Below are 21,426 nucleotides of genomic sequence, written 5' to 3' on the forward strand. Positions count from 1 at the left end.
ATAACAGTATACGACGTTTCGATTGCAACACAAGCAATCATAATCAGGTACAAATGAAAGAGAAAACAACTTAGTAAACTTAGAAATATGATGCAATACAACACAGATAGTCGGCTAACATAATAGTCAACACCCTACCTGGTTGATTACGTTCTTCCAAAGATTGCTAAATTTAGCAGCAACACCTGCAAATACTCCTCTGAGTGAGCAGCAATCACCAGATGGGAATGTGTCCAGATCCCTCTACCCCCCCCCTTACCCCCCACACCCCCCTTACCCCCACCCCCCACACCCCCCTTACCCCCCCACCCCCCCCTTACCCCCCCCCCCTTACCCCCCCCCCCCCACCTTTCCTACCCCACCCACCCATATCCCCCCACCCTCTTTACCCCTCCTACCCCCTTTTCCCTCCACTTCCTTTACCCCTCCCACCACATTCTTGGTTCTTTCGGTAAAGTCACGTAGATAGAAAATAAAAATATTAAAATATTAAAATAATAAATTTCAAATTACAAATACATTGAAAAGAATAAAAGCAAAAAAAAAACACCCCCTTTACCCCCCGCCCTTTACCTTCCCCCACCCCCTTTACCCCCCCTTTACCCTCCCCCTTTACCCCCCCCCTTTGCCCCCCACCCCCTTTTACCCCCCCCACCCCCTTTACCCCGCCCCCTTTACCCCTCCCAACCCCCTCCCAACCCCCTCAAGCTTGAGTCGGGGGAGGGGGTGGAGTGTGGGGGAGGTGTGGTGGGGGGATCCGGATCCTCACCCCCCGCCCCCTGGCACCCCGAATCCGTGAGCGCGAGGAGCCGCCGCCGCCGATCCGCGCGTTCTCTTTCCCGCAGCCACCACCAGCGTCAGGGCCACCACCACCACCATCACCACCACCACCACTATCATCATCAGCATCATCATCATGTTCCACGGCGTCTCCAGACTCCTCCTCGTGCTGCTGCTGGCGATGCCCCTCGCCGTGCTGTTAAACGGCAAAGGTAGGTTGTTAACAACAACAAGGATATATATCTAACGTGTTGTTTTGTGTTGAAACGCTCGTAGCCGACGACGAGATTGACAGTCGGGATTGAACTGCAGCGAGCGACGTTAACCATTGCCGTCAATGAGGGGGAGCGTTCGTTTGCTTGCGTGAGGGGGGTGGTAGTGGTAGTGGTGGTGGTGGAAACATTACAAAAATTAACGCGATTGGTTTTTTTTTACAAACGAACGTCTTATTTAAAGCAACGCGTTGTTGTTTTATTTTTTTTAAATCGCTGGTAAAAGTTAATCGGCGGCGTTGGGTGGTGGTGGTGGTTTGAGTCGTCAGTCGGTGCTGCTTTCGCTGAGGCGAAGAGGAAAAGACGCTGACGTGGCCTTGCCGAGGGGCCTCCTCCTCCTCCCCTCCCCCCTCCTCCTCCTCGCATGTTGCCGCCGCGATCGACGTCCGTCGCCGCCGCCGCCGCCGCTTCCCCGTTGCCCCCCCCCCCTCCTGGCGTCCACGTGGCGGCATCGCGAGCCAACGGGGAAGGGGGCCCCGCGACTCCCGACGGGGGCTCCCCGCGGGCACCCCGCCTCGCCTGCCTCGCTCGCCCGCCTCGCCTCGCCTAAAGCGGGCTAGGAATTGCAAACAGGCTTTGGGAATCTTTTTTTTATTATTTTTTTTCCCGTGCGCGCTTTTGAAGTCGTGGCACTTGCGCGCTGGGGCGGTGTGGGGGGGTGGTGGTGGGACGCACGGTGTGTGGTGGTGGTGGTGGGACGCACGGTGTGTGGTGGTGGTGGTGGGACGCACGGTGTGTGGTGGTGGTGGTGGGACGCACGGTGTGTGGTGGTGGTGGTGGGACGCACGGTGTGGTGGTGGTGGTGGGACGCACGGTTCCATGGCAATCGACGGTGGAGAATATGCGGCCCGCGGTCGAACTCGTGGTGGTGGTGGTAGTTTTAGTTTTTTTTAATTCATTTTCTTTTTGTTTTTAAACCAATTTTACCGATCGACTCGAACGGGCCCGATCTCACTGCGACTCGGCGCCAGTTCCATTCGGGCACCAACCATATGGTGTGGTGGCGACGCTTCTTGCAGGCACACGGACCCGTCACTTTAACACGCAGTGAGCAGGCTTTCGCGACCAATATCGATAAAATACAAGGGGTTTGTTTTTGATGGAGGGGGGGGTGGGTGGGTGGGTTAGTTCGCGTAAATATATAAATGTGTCGTTACAACCCGGCACCACCCGACACGGCCAATGAGTCAGGTTTAGTTGTCGCATAATCAGAACGTGGCAATTTCGTTACTCGCTCCATCACTCACGACCCGGTCAGCCCGCTGCTGTACACGAAGGCCTCTTCCACACACTCCCCCCCACACACACACACCATCACCATCGCAGCCTCTGCCGCTAGCCATGACGTGTCCCTATGGCCTGCAACTATACCCAAGCCACACCCCCCCCCATGACTTTCCATCACGGTCAAAATTATTTATCGAACCTGCTGTGTATTGTTTTGAGTCACCCGTTCATCTCCTCGTCCCCCCCCCCCCCTGTCCAGTCATATTTAGAGTCGCGTATCTCTCAGTAACATATCTGTCAACCCTTTCTCAGTTGCCCTACCTTATTACAGACCAATTCCGACCGTATTAGTCACCCCGTGCCCCTACGTATCTCAACGTTCATCCTACAAGGTCCCCATCACAAGGGAGAGAAACGCAAGCAAATAGACAATTTATTTTTTGCCCGTATTGAAACGGCTATACGCCGTTTGGGCCTAAGGACTCAATTTCCCTGTACAAGAATACGGGGTAAACCGTATGGGTTGGCAGCTATGCAATGGTGTCGCGTAAAGCATCAAAGCATGCGAAATAATATCGTCATGTATTTGTCCAGCGAAAGCTTGACTATTTTTTTTTGTCAGTAGGGTGGTCTTGTTACATTGGAAATATGTTTGGCTATTTTCGCGAATGAGAGTGGCTTCATGTGACAGGAAACTTGGTTTGGGAGTGATGCACCAACCCATGCCTCCAATGCACTGGGGTGCCACGGTGGCGAGATGTTAACTACCTCGCCAGGTATACAGGAGGCCTTGAGTTCAATTTCGACCCTGACGCCTGCTGTATATTTGGAGTTTGCATGTCTCTCTCCCCGTGGTTGCGTGGATTTTCTCCGCGTCCTCCATTTTTTCCGCTCAACATTTAGAAACGTGCGTTTAGAGTACTGTATTTGGCTGCGATACATTGCCACATGATACGTAATTTCGTTCAGCTATCTTTTTGTGGCCAGGTCGCTTCTGGAAAAGAAGCTTAATAGCTCAGTGGGCCTTACCTGGTAAAAATAATATCTCCTAGGCCACTATCTTGTAAGTGAATTATTTTACACTTCAAATCCATTCAACTAAGGTTGAATGTTTTTTTTGCATTACGATACCTCTGTGACTTGGGGAAGAGGGGGGCATAACTACAGATGATCAAGTATGAAGTTGTGAGCTTGTGTATGTGTCAAAAATAAAATGGATATATGCAAATCACTTCAGCCAAGACGGCTTACCATACTGACAATTAAATTCTCCTGAGGACAAACACATGTTGGAAATCTTACATAATATGTGTGTGTGCATTGCATTATTTTATACTAGTTTGGTAGTGTTAGGCTGCCACCATATATGGATGTTTAAAAGGTTTGTTGTAACCCGACTCACCTTATCCTGGTAGTCGTACCCATTGAGGCACGTAGACAGTGTCAGCGGGTGATCAGCTGGTGGAATAATAGGTAACTAACGCATCCATTGGCCTGCATCCTTCTCTCTCCCGACCCATGTGTTCCCCTCTCGCTCTCTGTCCATTTCATCATGTCTGGTCTAACCACGAGGTTGGCATTGCTGATTGTACTCTCCCTCGATCTCGCCTGTTCCTCAACCTCATTTTTTCAGCTGGATGTGATTTTATTTAGCCTTTGCAGTCTCATATGTTCTGAATCCCAGTCCTTGGGCGCGCACCTCCTTTAGTCGATTTGCCTTCAAATAGTGCAAGGCCGGATGGTTGGGATGCGTTTTTGGGTTGTACTGCGGCTTTGCTTGGCACCGTGACGTTTCGCACAACCGCATACGTGCTGGGATCTTCATCAATTCGGCCGATGATGAAAAAGAAGCTGCCACCAGGACGAGGAGCGGAACGTCGGACATCAAGCCGAATGGCACGCGGTTCATTCCAGAAACACATCGGAGAGCTGTCCTTCATAACCGCATAGACCTATGCAGCAGCAGTGGTTTTGGAAAGTCTGCTGGATGTATTGATGTGCCCAAATAACTGCAGTTTTCTTCATAACGATGACGATGATTGGTAATTGTGCTCCACATGCATTCATTAGTAACATTTGCTATGAGTGGGATTCGTAGTACCCCTTGATAATGTCAAGCTGACAGGAGAACATATGCTTCTCATCCATGCACCTCTGTGTATCAGTGTAATTCTGAGCATGTGTCTCTCCCCACACTTCTTTACACACTATTCAGATCTTTGTTTAGGTTTCTTTGTTACAGCACATCATAAGCAATACGATCAATGTTCTATATGCACAGCCTTTTTTTTGTATCAATCCACCACTTAGTGAATACCTACTCCACACATTGCATGAAGTTGGGGGTTGTTTGACGACACGCCACGCTGGTCAGTGCGAGTTGGTGAGGGCGGGGAGACTAAATGTGGAAGCATAGACGTACAGTACGGTATAAAAATTGTGTTTTTCTGCACCACCCACTACTCACCATGTAGGCCCACAGCAGTCTATAACACTTGTTTCATGCATGGCCGTTGCCCATCCGAGCACTATCCATGCTCATTCCTACTTTCACGCCTGAGATCCGATGAAATTTGGGCACATTCCTGGTGATTCTGTCACCGGCACGATTAATTACTGCCAAGTAATTTTACACTTCCTGTTTACTGCAACTTCAGTGAAGTCTGCCTTGCAATTCCCAGCAAGTTTTATAAGTCTCATTGAATCAACGTGAACTTGTGCTTTTGAGAGCAAACTATACCCACGTATTGAATCTTCCAAGATTAATGGACGCCCATCCAAGCGATATTCAAGCTCAACTCTGCTTAGTTACCCAAATCCTTTCAGGGTTAAGTGGTCATTGGCACCAACATCGATATTACACAAAAACGTTGCATATTTGACTCTCCGGGGATTGAGCTATTGGCAGTAATATGAGGAGGCCGTTATATGAACTTGGGATAGAAAATGACAGTCACACCATACACAAAGAACTCAACATAGTTGCCAATAGGGCTGGCTGCCTTAGACAGAAACGTAAATCATGGACAACATTTCGGGCAATGGAAGTTCTTCATTGCACATACGCAAGCCCATACACAAGCCCATACGCAAGCCCATATGCAAGCCCATTGCTGTCAACCCCTTATCAGTGCCTACCTTATTACAGACCACTTCAGACCTTATTGGACACCCCGTGCCCCTTATAAATCTCAACGTTCATCCGACAAAGTCCCATCACAAGGGAGAAACACAAATAAATAGACAATTATTATTTTGCCCGTATGAAAACGGCTGTATGCCATATGGACCTGAACTAAATTACCATGTACAAGAATACGGATAAAACCGTATGGGTTGACAGATATGCAAATGGGTGAATGGGGGAAAAAATAAATGCAGACTGCTTTTAACACGTGAAAATACCCTGGCATACTTGTAAGTGAACGTGTGTGAGATTGAGAATGCATTATAGTCTGTAAAACGGTCAGATTTGTGAACATCTCCGGTGTGTTTTTGGGTTATGCCGAAAACGTAGAGTACAACTGCACGAACCTACACGCTGGTATCTATAGGAATTGCCAGCTACGCCACGAGATGTCGGCGGCCCCTTAGTAGGGGTGAAAATGTGACGATTGGAGTGCAGCATGTACTGTGCAGTCGCCACCGTCGTCGTCATAACACCAATGTGATTTCAGGTCCTGCATTTGCTCGAGCTGACGAAGACGTGACCGATGACGAAGTAGACGCAGCGGTGGAGGAAGACGAGGAGGAGGACGAGGAGGACGACACGGAGGTGGAAGATGAAGAACCGCAGACAGCCATGGTGATGACTTGCGACGGTGGCAGCTTTCTTGTGCTCAATTATCCTGAGCGCAACTCTGCGTCCGTCGTCATTATAAAAAAAAACTTCACAATGGGGGGAAAAGATGATAATCACTTTGTTTTGCAGTGATTTGCATGCAAAAGGACCAATATGAACAGCCCTATTACAACTCTGTTTAGGTGGCAGGGTGGCACAGTGGACAATGCTTGTGCCCGTCTCTACTGGACATCTGTGAAAAAGCTTTATAGCTCATCACTAAATATTCTGAGTTTGATTATTCTGATTCTGAAGAAGCGTCTGGGTTCATGTTCCCGACTCGGGCACCTTTCTGCGTGGGGTTTGTATGTTCTCCCCCCTGTGTTCTGCGTGGGTTTCCTCCAGGCTCTGCTTCCTCCCGTATATCAAAAACACACAATGGCAAACATCCCAATTTAGCAGGACCCTCCGGAAAAAAAAAACAGTGTGGACTATCCTTTAGAGTGGGGGGGCCGAGTAGGTTCTGTCGCCAGATGGGATGATCGTGCCCTGTGTAATCTGGATGTGTGTAAAAAAAAATAGCTTCATAGCTCATCGGATTCCTCCAGTCTAAATCAAGATTCTGATTATGTATTCGTGTCCCGTTTGTGCGACAGACGGGAGAAGACGCGGATGAGGAAGAGGAAGGGGGCACAGGGGAGCCCACCGCTTCTCCACATGCTCACACGACCATCCTCTTCGTCAAGGGCGATGGTATTACCTCTTTCTCCTCCTCCTTTACTGTTCCCTATGTCCAACACCGCTCTTCCCAAAGCTATTTTACTGCTTTTACATTATGAGACCTCCTTTGCCAGAAACAAGATATAGGAATAGGTTTTACCCTTTTAACTGGCACAAAAACTGACACCTTTATTCAAGGCATCATGTTTGCAATAACCACAACACAAGCAGTCAAAATGCAAACAAAAAAGACAACTCTGATAATAATATGCACTGTCCTTGAATTTGATTGGTCCACACCCGAGACAGCTTTTCTTAGAGTCTAGTCTCCATTGGTGTTGGACCAGAAGACGCCAAAAGGGTAAAACCTATTCCTATATCTTGTTTCTGGCAAAGGAGGTCTCATAATGTAAATGCTAACCCGAGCCCTCAATACTCTGATAGTGCGCTGTTTTTGAGTTGTACGCCTTTTGGCGTCTTCTGGTCCAACACCAATGGAGACTAGGCTCTAAGAAAAGCTGTCTCGGGTGTGGACCAATCAAATTCAAGGACAGTGCATATTATTATCAGAGTTGTCTTTTTTGTTTGCATTTTGACTGCTTGTGTAGTGGTTATTGAAAACATGATGCCTTGAATAAAGGTGTCAGTTTTTGTGCCAGTTAAAAGGGTAAAACCTATTCCTATACCTATTTTACTGCTCTTTTCTGTGTCGGTTTTAAACATCTGACTCGTATGTAAACATATACGTATAGACTGAGTTTGTGACCGATGTATATTCGAAGGATGTCTGGAATGGCTAGAAAGTCATCATTTTATGGGATGAGCAATATTTTTTCTGCTCGACAATTGAACTGCACCAAGTATAAACACGAGGGTTTTGCGTGAGATTGCACGAGGATTTGCATCAGATGTTGGTTCTGTATTGGACGAATTAATGCAGATGTGGTAATTTTGACCTCTGTGTACTATTAATTTAAAGTTAACAGCAGTTACCTCTCAGTCCTTTTGAAGGTGTGGCGAAGCTCGTTTTGATGCCTTTTGGAACGTTCACGAGCGCTGGAGCGAACTCGTTTTCTTTCGTCGCAGACTTCCCCGCCAACCGCGTTGTCAAGTTCCTCGTCGGCTTCTCCAACAACGGCTCGGAGGAGTTTGTCGTGGAGTCTCTCGATGCCTCCTTCCGCTACCCCCAGGACTTCCAGTTCTACATCCAGAACGTGAGCGCAAGAGTTCACCCGCTCTCTCGCTCAGTCACGCGCTTCACCTGTCTGTCCCTTGCTTATCCGCTTAATCACTCACACACCCACCCAACGATTGACTCACCCGCTCACTTGCTCACGAAACCAGTACTCACCCGCTCTTCAGTTCGCTTGTCAACTCGCTCGTACACTCACTCTCTTGCTTGCTCACGGACTTTTTCACTCGCCGAGTGATCCGTTCACCGTCAACGATGAGCGACGTGTGCCGCCGTGTGCGCGTGCCCCTCCAGTTCACGGCGCTGCAGCTGGACACGCTGGTGAAGCCCCATCACCAAGCAACCTTCGAGTACTCCTTCATCCCTGCCGAGCCCATGGGGGGGCGCCCCTTCGGCCTAGTCATCAGCCTGGGATACCGTGACGCTACGGTACGTGCCTACGCACGCTCACGATCGCACGATGCGCGCTTGAACGATCACACGTACTCGCGATCACACAGAAGGATGCTTACGTGTGTGTACGATCGCACGTACGTGTGTGTGTGTGTACGATCGCACGTACGTGTGTGTGTACGATCGCACGTACGTGTGTGTGTACGATCTTACGTACGTGTGCTCACGGTCACATTTGCACACGTACACGCACGCATGACTGCATATGCACGCGTGTACGATTGCAAGTACACGCGTTGGTGATTTATTTAGGTTTATTTATGTTACCCTTGTGAAATCAAGCTGTGCAGAAAAAAATATCCCTATGCGCAAATATTAATTATATTACAAATAATTCACGGACCTTTGTCAAACCACTGCCGGTTGAAGGCCTTCCCATGCCGTGTCGGTCATGGATATTTATTTTTACCATACCTCACCATGCTGGTAAGTGCAGGTAGGTGAAGTATGCCTCATTATTGTGCATTAGGTTTGAAGGTTATGCGCAATGTTGCATTTATAATCTGTACAGCTTTCAGGGACGTCGCGGTGGTGGTCGAGAAGGGGGCCGTGCCGTTAATGTCGATGGTGTTGGCGTGCGTGATACCCACCTTGTCTGCAGGCACAGTACCGCGACGCCGTATTCAACCAAACCGTAACCGTCACCGAGCCGGATGAGGGAATCGACGGAGAGACGTGAGTGGTCGGGGCGGGCGTTAGCGAGCGTCACCTCGTGCGGTTGTGGACAGTTGTGTGAATGGGGAGAGCGCACGCGTCGGCGGTGAGTATAGCCAAGTGTGAATGTCAGCGTGAGCATGAGCGTGCGCGAGTGCGAGTTGGTGTCAAGTGCGTGCCGGTGTGAAGGTGAGCGAGTCTGAGCTAAGCATGGGTGAGAGTGAGTGGGCGTGTGCGAGGTAGCAGCAAGTGTGAATGTGAACGAGTGCGCGGGGTATCATAAGGGTTGGTGAGTGTTAGCAGATAATGTTGATTTGAGCGAGTCCGAGCTAAATTATTTGCGGGTGCGTGAGTTCGCGGCAAGTATGAATGTGAGCGTGTGACATGGCGTAAGTATAGGGAATGGTAGTGTGGCTGTAAGCGCGCTGCGTTATGAACCCGGCGACCCGAGTTTGATTCCCGCTCATGGCCAGCACGAGGGACGATTATCTGAACCGGTCCTGGGCCTCCCCTAGCTCAACTCGACCTCAAATGAATATCTGGTGCGATGTGTAAACATCGCCACTAGGAGACAAACGCGGTCGGGCATGGTGCTGGCCACCCACTCCATACTGTGCTGTGCTCGCAGTCATAAGTGCTCGCTAATGGCACTTGGCCCAAAAGTCTATGAAGGCTATCCTGGGGGGGTCGGGGGGGGGGGGGGGGAGGATCTTTGTCCTTGTATGCGTGAGCTCCTGTGAGTTGAGTCCCGTCGTGATTGTGAGCTGAAGTGAGTGTGCGTTGGAGCGGGAGTGAGTGGAACGTGTCCCCGTGTTCTGCCCCAGGTTCTTCATGTACATGTTCCTCGCCGGGCTGGTGGTGCTGCTCCTGGTCGGCGCACACCAGTTGCTCGAGTCTCGCAAGGTGAGTGAGCCAGTGGATGGCTTCAGGAGTAGCCTGGTGAATTACCAAAAAAAAACCCGTATGCTTACACACAGACGTACATGGAGACACTTAGAACTGAACTCAACGATTTTTGTTTTACCAGGTGAGGCCCACTGAGCTATGTGGCTCTTTTTCAGAAGCAACCTGGCCACAAATGATAGCTGAACGTAGTGGCTTATCATGTGGACATTTGTAGCAGCCAAATACTCTAAATGCATGTTTATAAATGTGGAGGGTAAAACCGGAGTACCTGGAGAAAAATTGTTCGACCACGGGGAAAAAATGCAAACTCGAAATAATCAGGCGCCAGGGTCGAGATCGAATCCACAACCTCCTGTATACCAGGCAAGATGGTTAACATCTCGACACCACTTGAGGCGATAGAGACCTATAGCCTTAGATGTGCTTCCATTGACTCAAAACAGACACCTGGTGAATGTGTGAAATTCTGCCAGAAAACGATCAAAGTGGGCAGGAATATTTCTGTGTGTTACATGGTTTTACATGGTAATTCACAGGCGACGTTTCGGGCAGTAGCCCTTCTTTACAGCACGTAGAGAGGCCAGGTCAGGCAAGTCAGGCAGGTCAACCTGCCCGGCCGTTCTCTCTACTGTGAATATGGGCCATTGCCCGAATAGTCGCCTATTCTATACTTTTTCATTTTAAGGCAATGTTATTGACGAATGTTTTGAGTTTCTTTTTTTGTTAATTGCGCTTGTATACCACTGCCAATGGAGTTACCACCAACTCATTTGAGACGCATAGACTCACGTGGGCATTCATAGACTCGCACAGACACCTGGTGCATGTCTGAAACTGCTGCCTGCAAATGATGGAGGCGGGGCAGTCGCGTTACTGTGTGGTCCATGGTTTTAGGCTGGTGACCGCAGTCGCACTGTGGCGGGCTATTCTTAATTGTCCACCAGTGTTGGAGATAGCCGCGTCTGCCGTGCGCTGTTCTGAAGTGGAGGTGGGGTGTGCGATTCCACCGTAAGATGAACGTATGCCCTCAGCTGTGCTCGGTGTGACTGAGCTTAATCACGCACGTGTCACCCGCTCGCTCGACAATCGGATCTCATTGCGTGTGTCCGTGCACCTGTCCATCGTGTGTGTCCAGCGCAAGCGTCCAAGCGCGAAGCCCGTGGAGATGGGGACGTCTAATCCGAACGGTGTGGATATGAGCTGGATCCCACAGGAGACCCTCAACCATATGAGTGAGTCGTTCACGCTTGCCCACTTGCGAGCACCCTTGCTCGCTCACTCGCCAGATTGGCTCACTTGCTGACCGACTCGCGTTTATGCCTGGTCACTCGGTCACAAGCCAACTCGCTTCCGCATTCACTGTCTCGCTCCCGCTCGTGCTCACATATTCACTTCGTGCGAGCGAGTCTTTTACGCTCGCCTTCTTGCTAGCGCTGCCGTTCGCCCGATTTCGCTGGTCAACTCGCATATTTTTCCCACTCGTGGTCTCGCTCACTCTACATCCCCCCCTACTCTCATTTGCTTGCCGACTCCCTGGCACAAATGGCTCGCTCGCTCGACCCGCTCGCTCATTCACTGAACCACGCAAGCGAGCTATTCTCGTTGGTTCCTTGTCTAGCGCTATTGTTAACCTCTCTTCTTCCGCCAACTTATTGACCAGCTCGCGTATAGGCCCGCTCGGTCTCACTTCCTCATTCACTATCTCTCTCAAATCACATGGCCAGAGTGCCGTAGTTTGCGTTCCCGTATCGTGCAAGTCGCGCAAGCCTCATCTTAGTTTCCCACATTAGCCTGCGGCGCGACACAATGTCGGCCCGTTGGGGGCTACCCCTAGATTACGCCAAGAGGCCTTGCAATGAAGGTGTTCAATTGTGTTCAAAAAAATTAGATTTAAAACTAATTTCTTGAGAACTGCTTTTTTTGTTTTAGTTTGTTGTCTCTCCCCGGCACCTTCGGATTAGCGCGGTTGGCTACGTACGGTGCGGAATAACTTCAACATAGTACACGCATACATTACCCCCGAGGTTTGTAGTTTCAACATGTGAGCTGTTCTTTTTGTGAATTTAGTTGGAGCGTAAAAATCCTGACCGCCCCCCCCACCCCCACCTCCCTTCCCTGGCTTCGGTCACACTCTGCACCGTGGCCGCGCTTTCTGTTTTTCTCACGTCCGCCGTCTCGCGCTCACCGTCTGTCCTCTCGTGCGTGACCGTGTTCCTCCGCCGATTCCCAAGAGCTAAGCCGGAGAGGTGAGTCGTGTGCGCGGCGCATGTCCTTGCGATGGTTGTTTCGTGCCGTAAACTATTTTGATTTTGCCCAGGTCAGGCCCACTGAGCAATATGGCTCTTTTTTTCAGAAGCGACCTGTCCACAAATGATAGCTCAACAAAGTGGCCTATCGTCACGTGGACATTTATAGCAGCCAAATGCTCTAAAACGCGTGACGTTGATTCTAAACATGGAGGGAAAAGCTGGAGGACCCGGAGAAAAATCCACACGGCCACGGGGAGAACACGCAAACTTCAAATATACAGCAGGTGTCAGGGTCGTTATTGGACCCGCCACGCCCTGTATACCAGGCATGGAGGCTGTGCATTTACAAGAGTCGAACTTTTGCAAATACAGTCAAAATTCTCTGTCCCTTCGTGTCTTTTGCATGGTACGTGTACAGCGACCATTAGAGATGCAGTTGCAAGTGATTTAGCTATGCAATTGCTTTGCATGAGATTTGATTAATTGCAGATATACTGCCTTCAAATACACGTAAATTAATGCACGATGCTGATGAAATTGTTGTTCATGTACATGAGAAATAACTCTTATTTATCTACGTTAGTGGCAGGGGTGGCACTGTGGTAACACTTGAGCCACACGGCACGAAAGGACCTGGGTTCAATTCCCGACTCTGGCACCGTTCTGTGTAGAGTTCGTAGGTTCTCTCCACCTTGTGTTCTGCTTGTGTTTCCTTGTCGGGTGTCCTGTCATCGCTGAACACACACGGAGTGTCATTGGTGTTGGCCAAATACCCAGATGTAGCGGGACCCTCTTGAAAAAGAGCCTTCCGACTCGGTGTGGCTTTCCTGAATAAATACGTAATTAGTATCATGCAGCCTGCTGCTTGGCAACTATAATTCTCAATCCACTGCTGGAATGAAGCCTTCTCAAATGCGGACTTTGTTTTTCCTTCAATAGTATGCGGTTCTAGTTTTCCATATTTGTCTACATCCTGTCTTTTCTGTCCACCGTTGTATTTTGTTTTATCACCCTTCCTTTGGCTGCCCTCCCTGTCTGTTTCCCATACTGTGGCTTGCCAAAGTTGCGGAGGCATGTTCATGCATTCACAGACTAATTAATGGTTTGCTAATGAAATGGACAGTGCCGTTAAAACAATGCGTCGTGCGCTATATTGGGATACACCACAGCAGTCGTGCTGGCTAGTTTGCCCATCTCATCCACCGATCGTTAATCCCACTCCGGGGAATAGTGGCTGCGTGATTGAGACATTGAGCCATTAACTTTGGAGAACCCGGGTTTAATCGCTGGGGCTGGGTGCGTATTAAGGCCCATGGTGTGTCCGCATATGGACCCTTGTCAGCCCACTGCCGGATGAAGGTCATCGGCTGGGGGTGGTTAGGTGATCGAACTTAACCTTGCTAGAAGATGCATAATGGGACATTTTTGCCAGTATCAAAGTATGAAAAATTAAGAATAGGTTTTACCCTTTCTGGCAATAAAGCAGGAGGTGTTACGATGTTCAAACACCAAATAGAAACCTTTTGCAAGGCATCAAGTTACTGCATTAACCACACGCAGTACTTGTGGTGAACATGCAAACACAAATGCTGTGATAACATATGGCAGGTTTGGCAGTCGGTCAGGTTGGGCCCCAATATTTGATTTATATTTGAAAGGGTAAAACCTATTGTTGTGGGGTTTTTTTTAATACCTGATGATGCATGTTGGGGAAGGCAGGGAACATATTTTGCGCAATAGGGGGGGCGCAGCTGGTGCATCTGCCAGTCATCTCAGTCAACCTATGGCACCTTGGTCTGTCCCATGACCTATCGGAGAGCCTGCGACGACACTTCACGTGGCCTCAAAGTGCACCTGGCCAGGCACAGGCGCCATGGTGGGCATTGGTATTGGAGCATATTTGTGGGAGCATAGAAGTGCATAACGGCAATATTTTTGTTTTGCTTCACCATGTACTGCCCACCATGTAGCCATGGTGCCTTAAGTCAATTCGGGTAACTTTGGGGAGATCGTTCTTGCCATTCTTCATTGACAGTGATTATTTCACCATTTTTGTATTGTTTTATTTTGACACGGAATTCTGTAACTATTTTTAACCATTGCCATACAAGTTTGCTGTGGTTATAAATCACAATGCCATTTATTTTATGTATTCAGCAAAGACACACAACTAGGTGATTCATGTAGTTGTTTGTAGAGATTAATTGGGAGAATTGTATACTGCGCACATCGGTAATGAAAAAAAACCCCAAAGGAATCTATCTCCCTTATCCAAATAGCCACAAGACTTAATTGGGGAGTTGAGGATTATAATTATCTGCATGTGGTGTTGTGACCGCTTGAGTGTGCATGTCCTCAAATGATTTTTGCCTGATACTCGAGAGCCGAGAATCATTTTTTAGTCATACGCAGTGCTGGGAGCTGTGGAGGTGTTACCGTGCGTGAAAAGAGAATCTTTCACAGTCATTTTTGAAGCGGAGTTGGCTAAACGTTTGCCTATGGGCAGATCTGCCACCGTTTCAGACTCTTTAACGACGCGGGTGATCGTTGGGGTAATCACAAAGTGGCTTTTTACATGGGCATATAAATGTCGAACAATTGGCAACTGTAAATTAAAACATTGTTTGTTGACACTGCATTGGCAGTGGTGCACAAATGCAGGGGGAAAAAAATCTACGCATTCATCAATACACTCTCACTTTAAAAAGAAAAACATAGATAATGGTCGACATTTCAGGCAATGGGCCCTTCACACCACATAGAGAGAGAGAGGGCCCCTCTGCGATGTGAACTCGGCCCATTGCCCAGAAAGTCCATCGATTGTGTAACTTTTACTTTTTCAAGCAATGTTATGGACGAATGTAATTTTTTTGGTTAAAATCAGATGTATATTTTATTAATGAAACTTAGATAATTGCCTGCAAAATGACAGCCCAATATGTACGTATTTTTTTTTAAATGTCGACTCATTTGTAGAACTGCCCTTCATGTTATAAACTGTAATACACTAGGACCAATTGACCTTTTTCATCAATGCTGCGATGATGGCGGTGCCTTCGGTTCCACCTACGTGCTGAATTCCACGAACCAATTCCGTAAACGAGGGGCCATAATTTTTCCAAAGCTATAGATAACTCCCCCTCCCACCCCCCCGATCCCCACTGATGGTTAATAGGGATGCAGTGACCTTGAGGTTGCCCCAACGCGTGTGGTTCCTGCCGTCTTATTGACGTGTCGTTATTTCCCCCTCCTCCTCCTCCGCCTCCCCCCTCTGTCCCGTGTGCAGACAAGGCCTCCCCAAAGCGGTCCCCACGCAAGCGCGTGACCCGGCGATCCGAGGGCGTCAGCGAATAAAGAAAGGCCAAGTCGTCACTCTTTTTATTTTTTATTCTTCCCCAGACTCGTTTCGGCTACAAATTATACACCTTTCCCTTACCTTTCCCTTACCTTTCCCTTACCCTCACCACCACCGCCATCAGCCCCCGCTCCGCTCCTCCTCCCCCCAACTATTGTTTCAACTCCTCACCTCCACCAATGTTTGTGAAACTCCACAGCGTGTCCCCCGTCAAGGAGACGGCACGTCTGTAATTTCCCGCTTAATTTTTTCATTCATGCGAGAGGCACGGTAAAGCAAAAAAAAAAGAAAGCAAGTGCCTGCCTTGTTCATATGTTCTCAAAATAAAAGACAATGTTGTAATTTTTTTCTATCGGCTGTAACTCATATTTGTGGCCAACTTTTAAGGAAGTTACTTTCGGTATGATTTTGTTTTTTTTGTTTTTGTAAGAGCTCGGCAAAAGGTGTCCCGATGTCGGTGATTGAATTTAATTTTGCAAAAATATTCCAACCTCTCCATAGTTATGACTTGTCTTCAGTTTTTGTGGCTGCGGGTTGCTTACTTAATGAGCCACGGTGCAGCTAAATAGATCGATCTTGTGTCGTAAAAAAAAATGACGTGCCCAGATTCGCTTGCAGGAAGCAGCCAATAGGAGGAAAGGGTTGTAATTGTCATGGTGGTTAAGTGGGCAAGCAATCGGTGAGCAGATTGCAGAGTTGCATTATAAGGCGATCTCTTCCCAAGTCATATGTTGTACCCTGTCCTCCTGATCACAAGATGCTCTGGAAAGCAAAATGCTGCCCTCAACTTGTGTCGGGGTTTCAAAAAGGTTGTACGGATCTGATCATAGACACGACCTCCTGCAGTGTAAGATGCACCCCCCAAATCTTCCTCTAATATACCGGGAGATAAAAACTCGGTGTCATAATCTGGAAAATATGGTACTCTTACGGAATATTGTGGCCGCTAACCTGGTTTGTTATGCAATTCCACTAAGTCCCAACTGTTTGACCGATTAATGTTACTCTGCTTCTACGTTAACGTATCAACGTACAAATATGAGAACAGTCTTCAGAACGAACTTTTGAAGAACTCAATTATTCTTCAGAAGTTGGGGGAATGTTCAACGGCATCCGCGGAAACGAAATCGCATTTCGGTTAATCACTCGAGTGCTTAAAAAGTAATTGCATTACAGTGACACACTGCTCGTAGCGTAGTCTCTTACTGCAGCCGTGGGTTTGGCAGTGGCTTACGGATTCGGCTTTAGAGGATGAGAGACCTGCCGTCAATAGCGACCCTGTCGAGGTTTAACACTTTTAGACGGCAATTCTCGTCGGTTCAAGCGTTGCGTAAGCGTGTCCACGCTCTACAAGTTTGCAGAGCTGCAGGGAATTGTGGGTTTGAGATCAAATGAGAAACATCTGATCGACTCCCCATTTCCAGGGCTGCCCCAGGGGTCCCCTGAAGGCCTGGGACTTGGAGGCCCGTTTGGGGGATGTGCCCCCCCCCTTATTTCGTGACGTAAAAATTCCCGTTTTGGTATCTACTTTTGTATGAGAACCTGGAGAAAATTGCCACCGCCCCTTCAACCCCCACTCCCCCCTTCCCTGTGGGGCAGCCCTGTCTCCATTACTGCAGTTAGGATACAGTTTCGTAAAGCAGGGTTTCTTAAAAAGTATATTTTCCTGGCGTGCCTGCAATAGAAAAAAATGTTGCGTGCTGTCGAGCCATTTGACGTCGTGTGCACGGATGTTACTGATGTTCCATGGCGTCGCTGTGATATAATAACGACAATTCCTACACGGGCGAAATACGGCAAGTTGTTGTGGTGACGTCCGCACGTACAGCAGCTAACCCTTGCCTCTCGTCTACAAGTCTCGTTCATCTCGCCCTCGTCTTCATTGTCTACAACTTTCATCTCTGTCTTCATGTTCATCATCTCTTTGTAGCCCCCCCCCCCCCCCACTAATCCTCTTCACGTCTCTGTGAGGGCCACGTCTGGCACATGGGCTGCCAGTTTTAAGAGCCCTGGCATAGGATTGCCGGTGTCACGTGCCCTCCACTCCACACCCCCAGCAGTTTGGACGCTTGCATTACAGACGCCTTGTGTCATTCGGGTGCCTTAGTTGTGCCCAGTATTTGGGCACTTTCACCTCATAGTATAAATATACTACGTCAGTGGCAGTGCTACGTGGTAAGCTATATGGTAATTGGCACTCGTTGGTTTTAGCGCTTATTGGTTTAGCATCATAAAAATTGAGCTTCGGGGGACTGCACGATTGCCGTATTCTCTGCATAGTAAAACCCTTCATAAAAATGTGATCGATAAAGTTATACAGGTCGAGTCATGTGCACATATACCGACCTCCAAGGTTCACCCAATTTTTCCTTTGACATACAAGGGGGTGGGGGTTAAGGTGCATCTTATTATCGGGAGAATACGGTAATTTAAAATATTTAGTCAAGATAATTAAGCAGAAAAGCCTGAATTTCGGTTTGTAAAGATTTGTATTATTCGTGCATGAGACTTTTGGCACAATTTTTTTTGGGGTTTGCTTGCATGCTTGGGAGCCAGAGTGCAGAGAGAAAACCCACGCATGGGAGAGGGCAACGCTGCAAATCCGCTGCAAACATAAGGCTACTTGCTGTACTACCTCCTGCAGGCGGGTGGCGCACACATCGTCGTCATCATCATCATCACCGCCGCTCTAAATGGACCGGCGATTTAGGACTTGCATCTCTGCTTTATCCGTCGTTGGGACTTTGCAACATCCTGGCTGTTAACCCTCTCATGCATTAATTATTGAAAGCAAAATACCTAACTTTTAATTTATCGGTTTAACACGATATCAGTCGACCGTAACCCACTAAGTACGTGTTTAATTCTATACTGTAATTTCTCCGCAACAGTCCTGATCTCGTCCTCCACGTTGGACATAAGTTTTCCGCCACCTGGAATGCCAGGCCTCTTGCTTTCGCCCAGCTGTTTCTGCAACACAGCAGCTCCCGTTGTTCAGCACTCTTGTCACAGCGCCGAGTCGGTGGACATCCCACGGAGGGGACTGGGCGCACCGATATGTTTGAGGCGTGTGGACCACAGCCGCCGACGTGCCAACGAATCGTTTCGGCAGACGCGATGCATGCGAGGGTTAATGCAGCGCGTGTAGCTCCGTTGACGCACAAAGTGGCCTGTGTTCGCCGGTGTCTGGAACGCGAGCTAATCGTGACGATGAGTCTCGACAGATGGACTCTGCTTTATTAAAACTCATATGCCGGCAGGAGCTTCTAGAATCTAGAAAAAAAAATTAGTTGACTGTGAAACCCTGCCTCAAATGCCATGTACAGTGTGTCCTCAAAATAACGGGGGAGGGGAGGGGGGTGAATATACCGTGTCCTGTATTTTAGGAGGTACCTGTGAAAACTTTGAAAACATTGGACATCGTATTGCCAAAGCTTCAAAATTGAAACCGCGCGTAAAGCCCACGCTGTGTGGTCGTTGCCCGCCGAGTCTCAGCGCTGCGCCGCGACAAAACCGCGCGGGCGCATTCCCATCGGCTCGGTCAAATTTTTTTGCCGCGCGGAAAAAAAATTCTCCGCAGCGTTTCGATTGTTGCGCGCGCGTTCCACGATTTGAGCCTGCGATGATTTTCGGCGATTTCGGTCGTCTTCTCGCGACGCGTGTGTCTTTAAATCGCTTTCGCGATCTAAACGCACAATGCATATTTTTGATTTGCGTAATATCAAAAGCAATATAAATATACCATTACAAGCCGTTGATTGGAATCAATTTAGTCTTCTTAGAAGGAACAGAACCAGCGCCAGGATTTGGAGTTTCGTTCGCAAGGAGCATTGGTTAACTCAGGAAAGCCTGAGTCTCGACTCTTCCCCCCCCCCCCCCCCTGCGGTTCCTCTTGTTAAGTTGATCAGTCGGGGTGCGATGTTGACGTTTTCTTTTCACAATTGAGTCATTTGCAAGTAAAACTAAAATTCACACCACCCCTTCGGGTAGAAGCGTTGTATTTTGAGGACACGCTGTAAAGCGTTGCGTTGTAGCAGGGGTTGCCTGTCTGAATGCGATGTGCTTTTAAAACCGGTGACTTGTGTGATGAAAAAAAAATCAAATGGACACAGTGGAACTTTAACTTTATCAACGCCACGTGTTAAAAGAAAAGAGTTTGGCACAACAACACAATGTCACTCTACTTGGTCGCTTGAGCGCGTGTGGGAATGTTAGGCAGCTGCGGGGGGGTGATGGGATGGGATGGGGAAATTACTTGGGCTTTGGCTGGGAATAAGAGAACACTCGGGACGATAAGTGTTGGGTGGGGGGGGGGGTGTCACGGCAGACTTTATTCAACGAGGTGTTTAGATCACAGGCGATCGTGTCGTCATCGTCAGAAATGTACCCACGTCACAAAGGGCTTCGGTTGGCACAGAAACTCCTATCAAGGTTGGGTTTGGGAGCGGGAGCGGGGGGGCGGTATTTGAACGATCGGCCTCGGATGAAAATGAAGCGTTTTCAAGAATTGAAAATAAAGCAAAAAAAAGTGTTTACGTTTAGTTTCCGGGAATGTGTTGTAGATTCTCGTTTTGAAACGGTGGCGAGCTGCGTGGCTGGGACTTGAACTTAGTTCGTGGGGTCTCTAGCGCTGTGCCACTACTCCACCCAACATCAGCCACTCGGTGGCAATTTCCCGAGTGCCGTTAACACCGCACGCCTGCTGTGACGGTGGGAATATTTTAGACCGACGTTGGCCACAAATACCCTTCCTGTAGTCAAAGCCTTTCACTCGTTAATTAAAAACTAATGCGACACCAAGCTGCTTGTTCATGAGTAATAGAACATTTATTGTTTTAAATCCATCGTGGTTTTTTGTTTGTTTGTTGTGGTTGCACCCGATTCAAGAGCCGAATGGCTCACAGGGCTATACCAAAATAAATAAACTGAAAACTGAAACTGTGTATCACATCGCCCACCTGTTGGTTTAATTGGCATAGCGACTGGTTTATGTTTGCACAATTCTGCGTGGCGCACTCAAGACGGGTCACTTGCAAGAGTGTTGCACGCGTGTAATTGGGTTACTTGGTCTGCCAATTTATTCTAACACGGTGTTAGTATAATTATGTTTCGGTTTTTTTTTATTTTCTCTTCAATCGAATCCCGCACGGTCTGTTGTGCTGAAGTACGGCCGTGCGTTTTGATCGACTACTTGATTAGGAATGGGCGTGAGTGATTAATTTGTCGTTCGTTTGTTTAATTGTGGGGAGCGGTGGCGTAGCGGTTAGCGCGCTGCGCTACAGACCCGGCGAACCGAGTTCGATTCTGACTCGCGGCCAACACTAGTGACGATTATTTGAACCGGTCGTGGGCCTCCCCTAGGTTGACTCAGCCTCTAATGAGTACCTAGCGCGATGTGTAAACATCAGGTGCTCGCTAACAGCACTTGCCCCAACAGTCTGTTAAGCCTATACGGGGGATCTTTGTTTTGTTTTTAATTGCTGTAATTGACTCGCGGAAATGTTTTGTCCCAAAAAATATGTAATTCCGACGTCTGCGAAATCGAGGTGGACGAGGTTGGTGGGGGGCGGGGGATCGAAACGGGGGTGGGGAGGGGGGCGTGGAGCAATTCTAATAACAAACAAAAGCGGCTTCACTCTTAGTTATTATTTACGAGCAATTATTTTCGTGCCCCCCCCCCCCACCCCCCCCGGCACATCAGACACCAAGTTGGCCCGGGTTTTAGTTTTTGTCGTTGCCAAGACCCGTAAAGTGTTCCACGAAATGCTGTTGTTGTTCAAATTGTATTCAATCAACGTGGCCGTGGTTGGATAAATAAATAAATGACATCCCCCCCC

At 48.5% G+C, this 21,426-nt stretch overlaps 1 protein-coding gene across 2 annotated transcripts; it reads left to right on the plus strand.

The window, feature by feature from the left end:
• The first annotated feature begins 750 nt into the window (after window positions 1-750).
• On the plus strand, window positions 751-21,426 carry SSR1 (signal sequence receptor subunit 1). Of its 2 annotated transcripts, XM_032971112.2 has the most exons (10): window positions 751-992; window positions 5,957-6,084; window positions 6,717-6,813; window positions 7,867-7,994; window positions 8,267-8,401; window positions 9,027-9,100; window positions 9,904-9,982; window positions 11,121-11,217; window positions 12,217-12,231; window positions 15,521-21,426. In XM_032971112.2, exons 1-10 carry the CDS (start codon window positions 917-919, stop codon window positions 15,586-15,588), a joined length of 897 nt encoding a protein of 298 aa, XP_032827003.1. In that variant the 5' UTR covers window positions 751-916; the 3' UTR covers window positions 15,589-21,426. The 2 variants fall into 2 exon arrangements, with proteins under 2 accessions (XP_032827003.1, XP_032827004.1); XM_032971113.2 differs by lacking the exon at window positions 12,217-12,231 and having other exon boundaries at window positions 754-992.

This window comes from Petromyzon marinus, chromosome 45, assembly GCF_048934315.1.
Source record: "Petromyzon marinus isolate PM22_M1 ecotype Great Lakes invasive population chromosome 45, UKy_Petmar_22M1.pri1.0, whole genome shotgun sequence".
NCBI lineage: Eukaryota > Metazoa > Chordata > Hyperoartia > Petromyzontiformes > Petromyzontidae > Petromyzon > Petromyzon marinus.

What these genes read in the sequence shown, in the direction of transcription:
- SSR1 (XM_032971112.2), top strand. Translation starts at nt 917, where the DNA reads ATGTTCCACGGCGTCTCCAGACTCCTCCTCGTGCTGCTGCTGGCGATG. An exon ending in CCTCTTCGTCAAGGGCGATG is followed by an intron (nt 6,814 to 7,866) that starts GTATTACCTCTT and finishes CTTTCGTCGCAG; the next exon opens with ACTTCCCCGCCAACCGCGTT. An exon ending in TCCAGTTCTACATCCAGAAC is followed by an intron (nt 7,995 to 8,266) that starts GTGAGCGCAAGA and finishes GTGCCCCTCCAG; the next exon opens with TTCACGGCGCTGCAGCTGGA.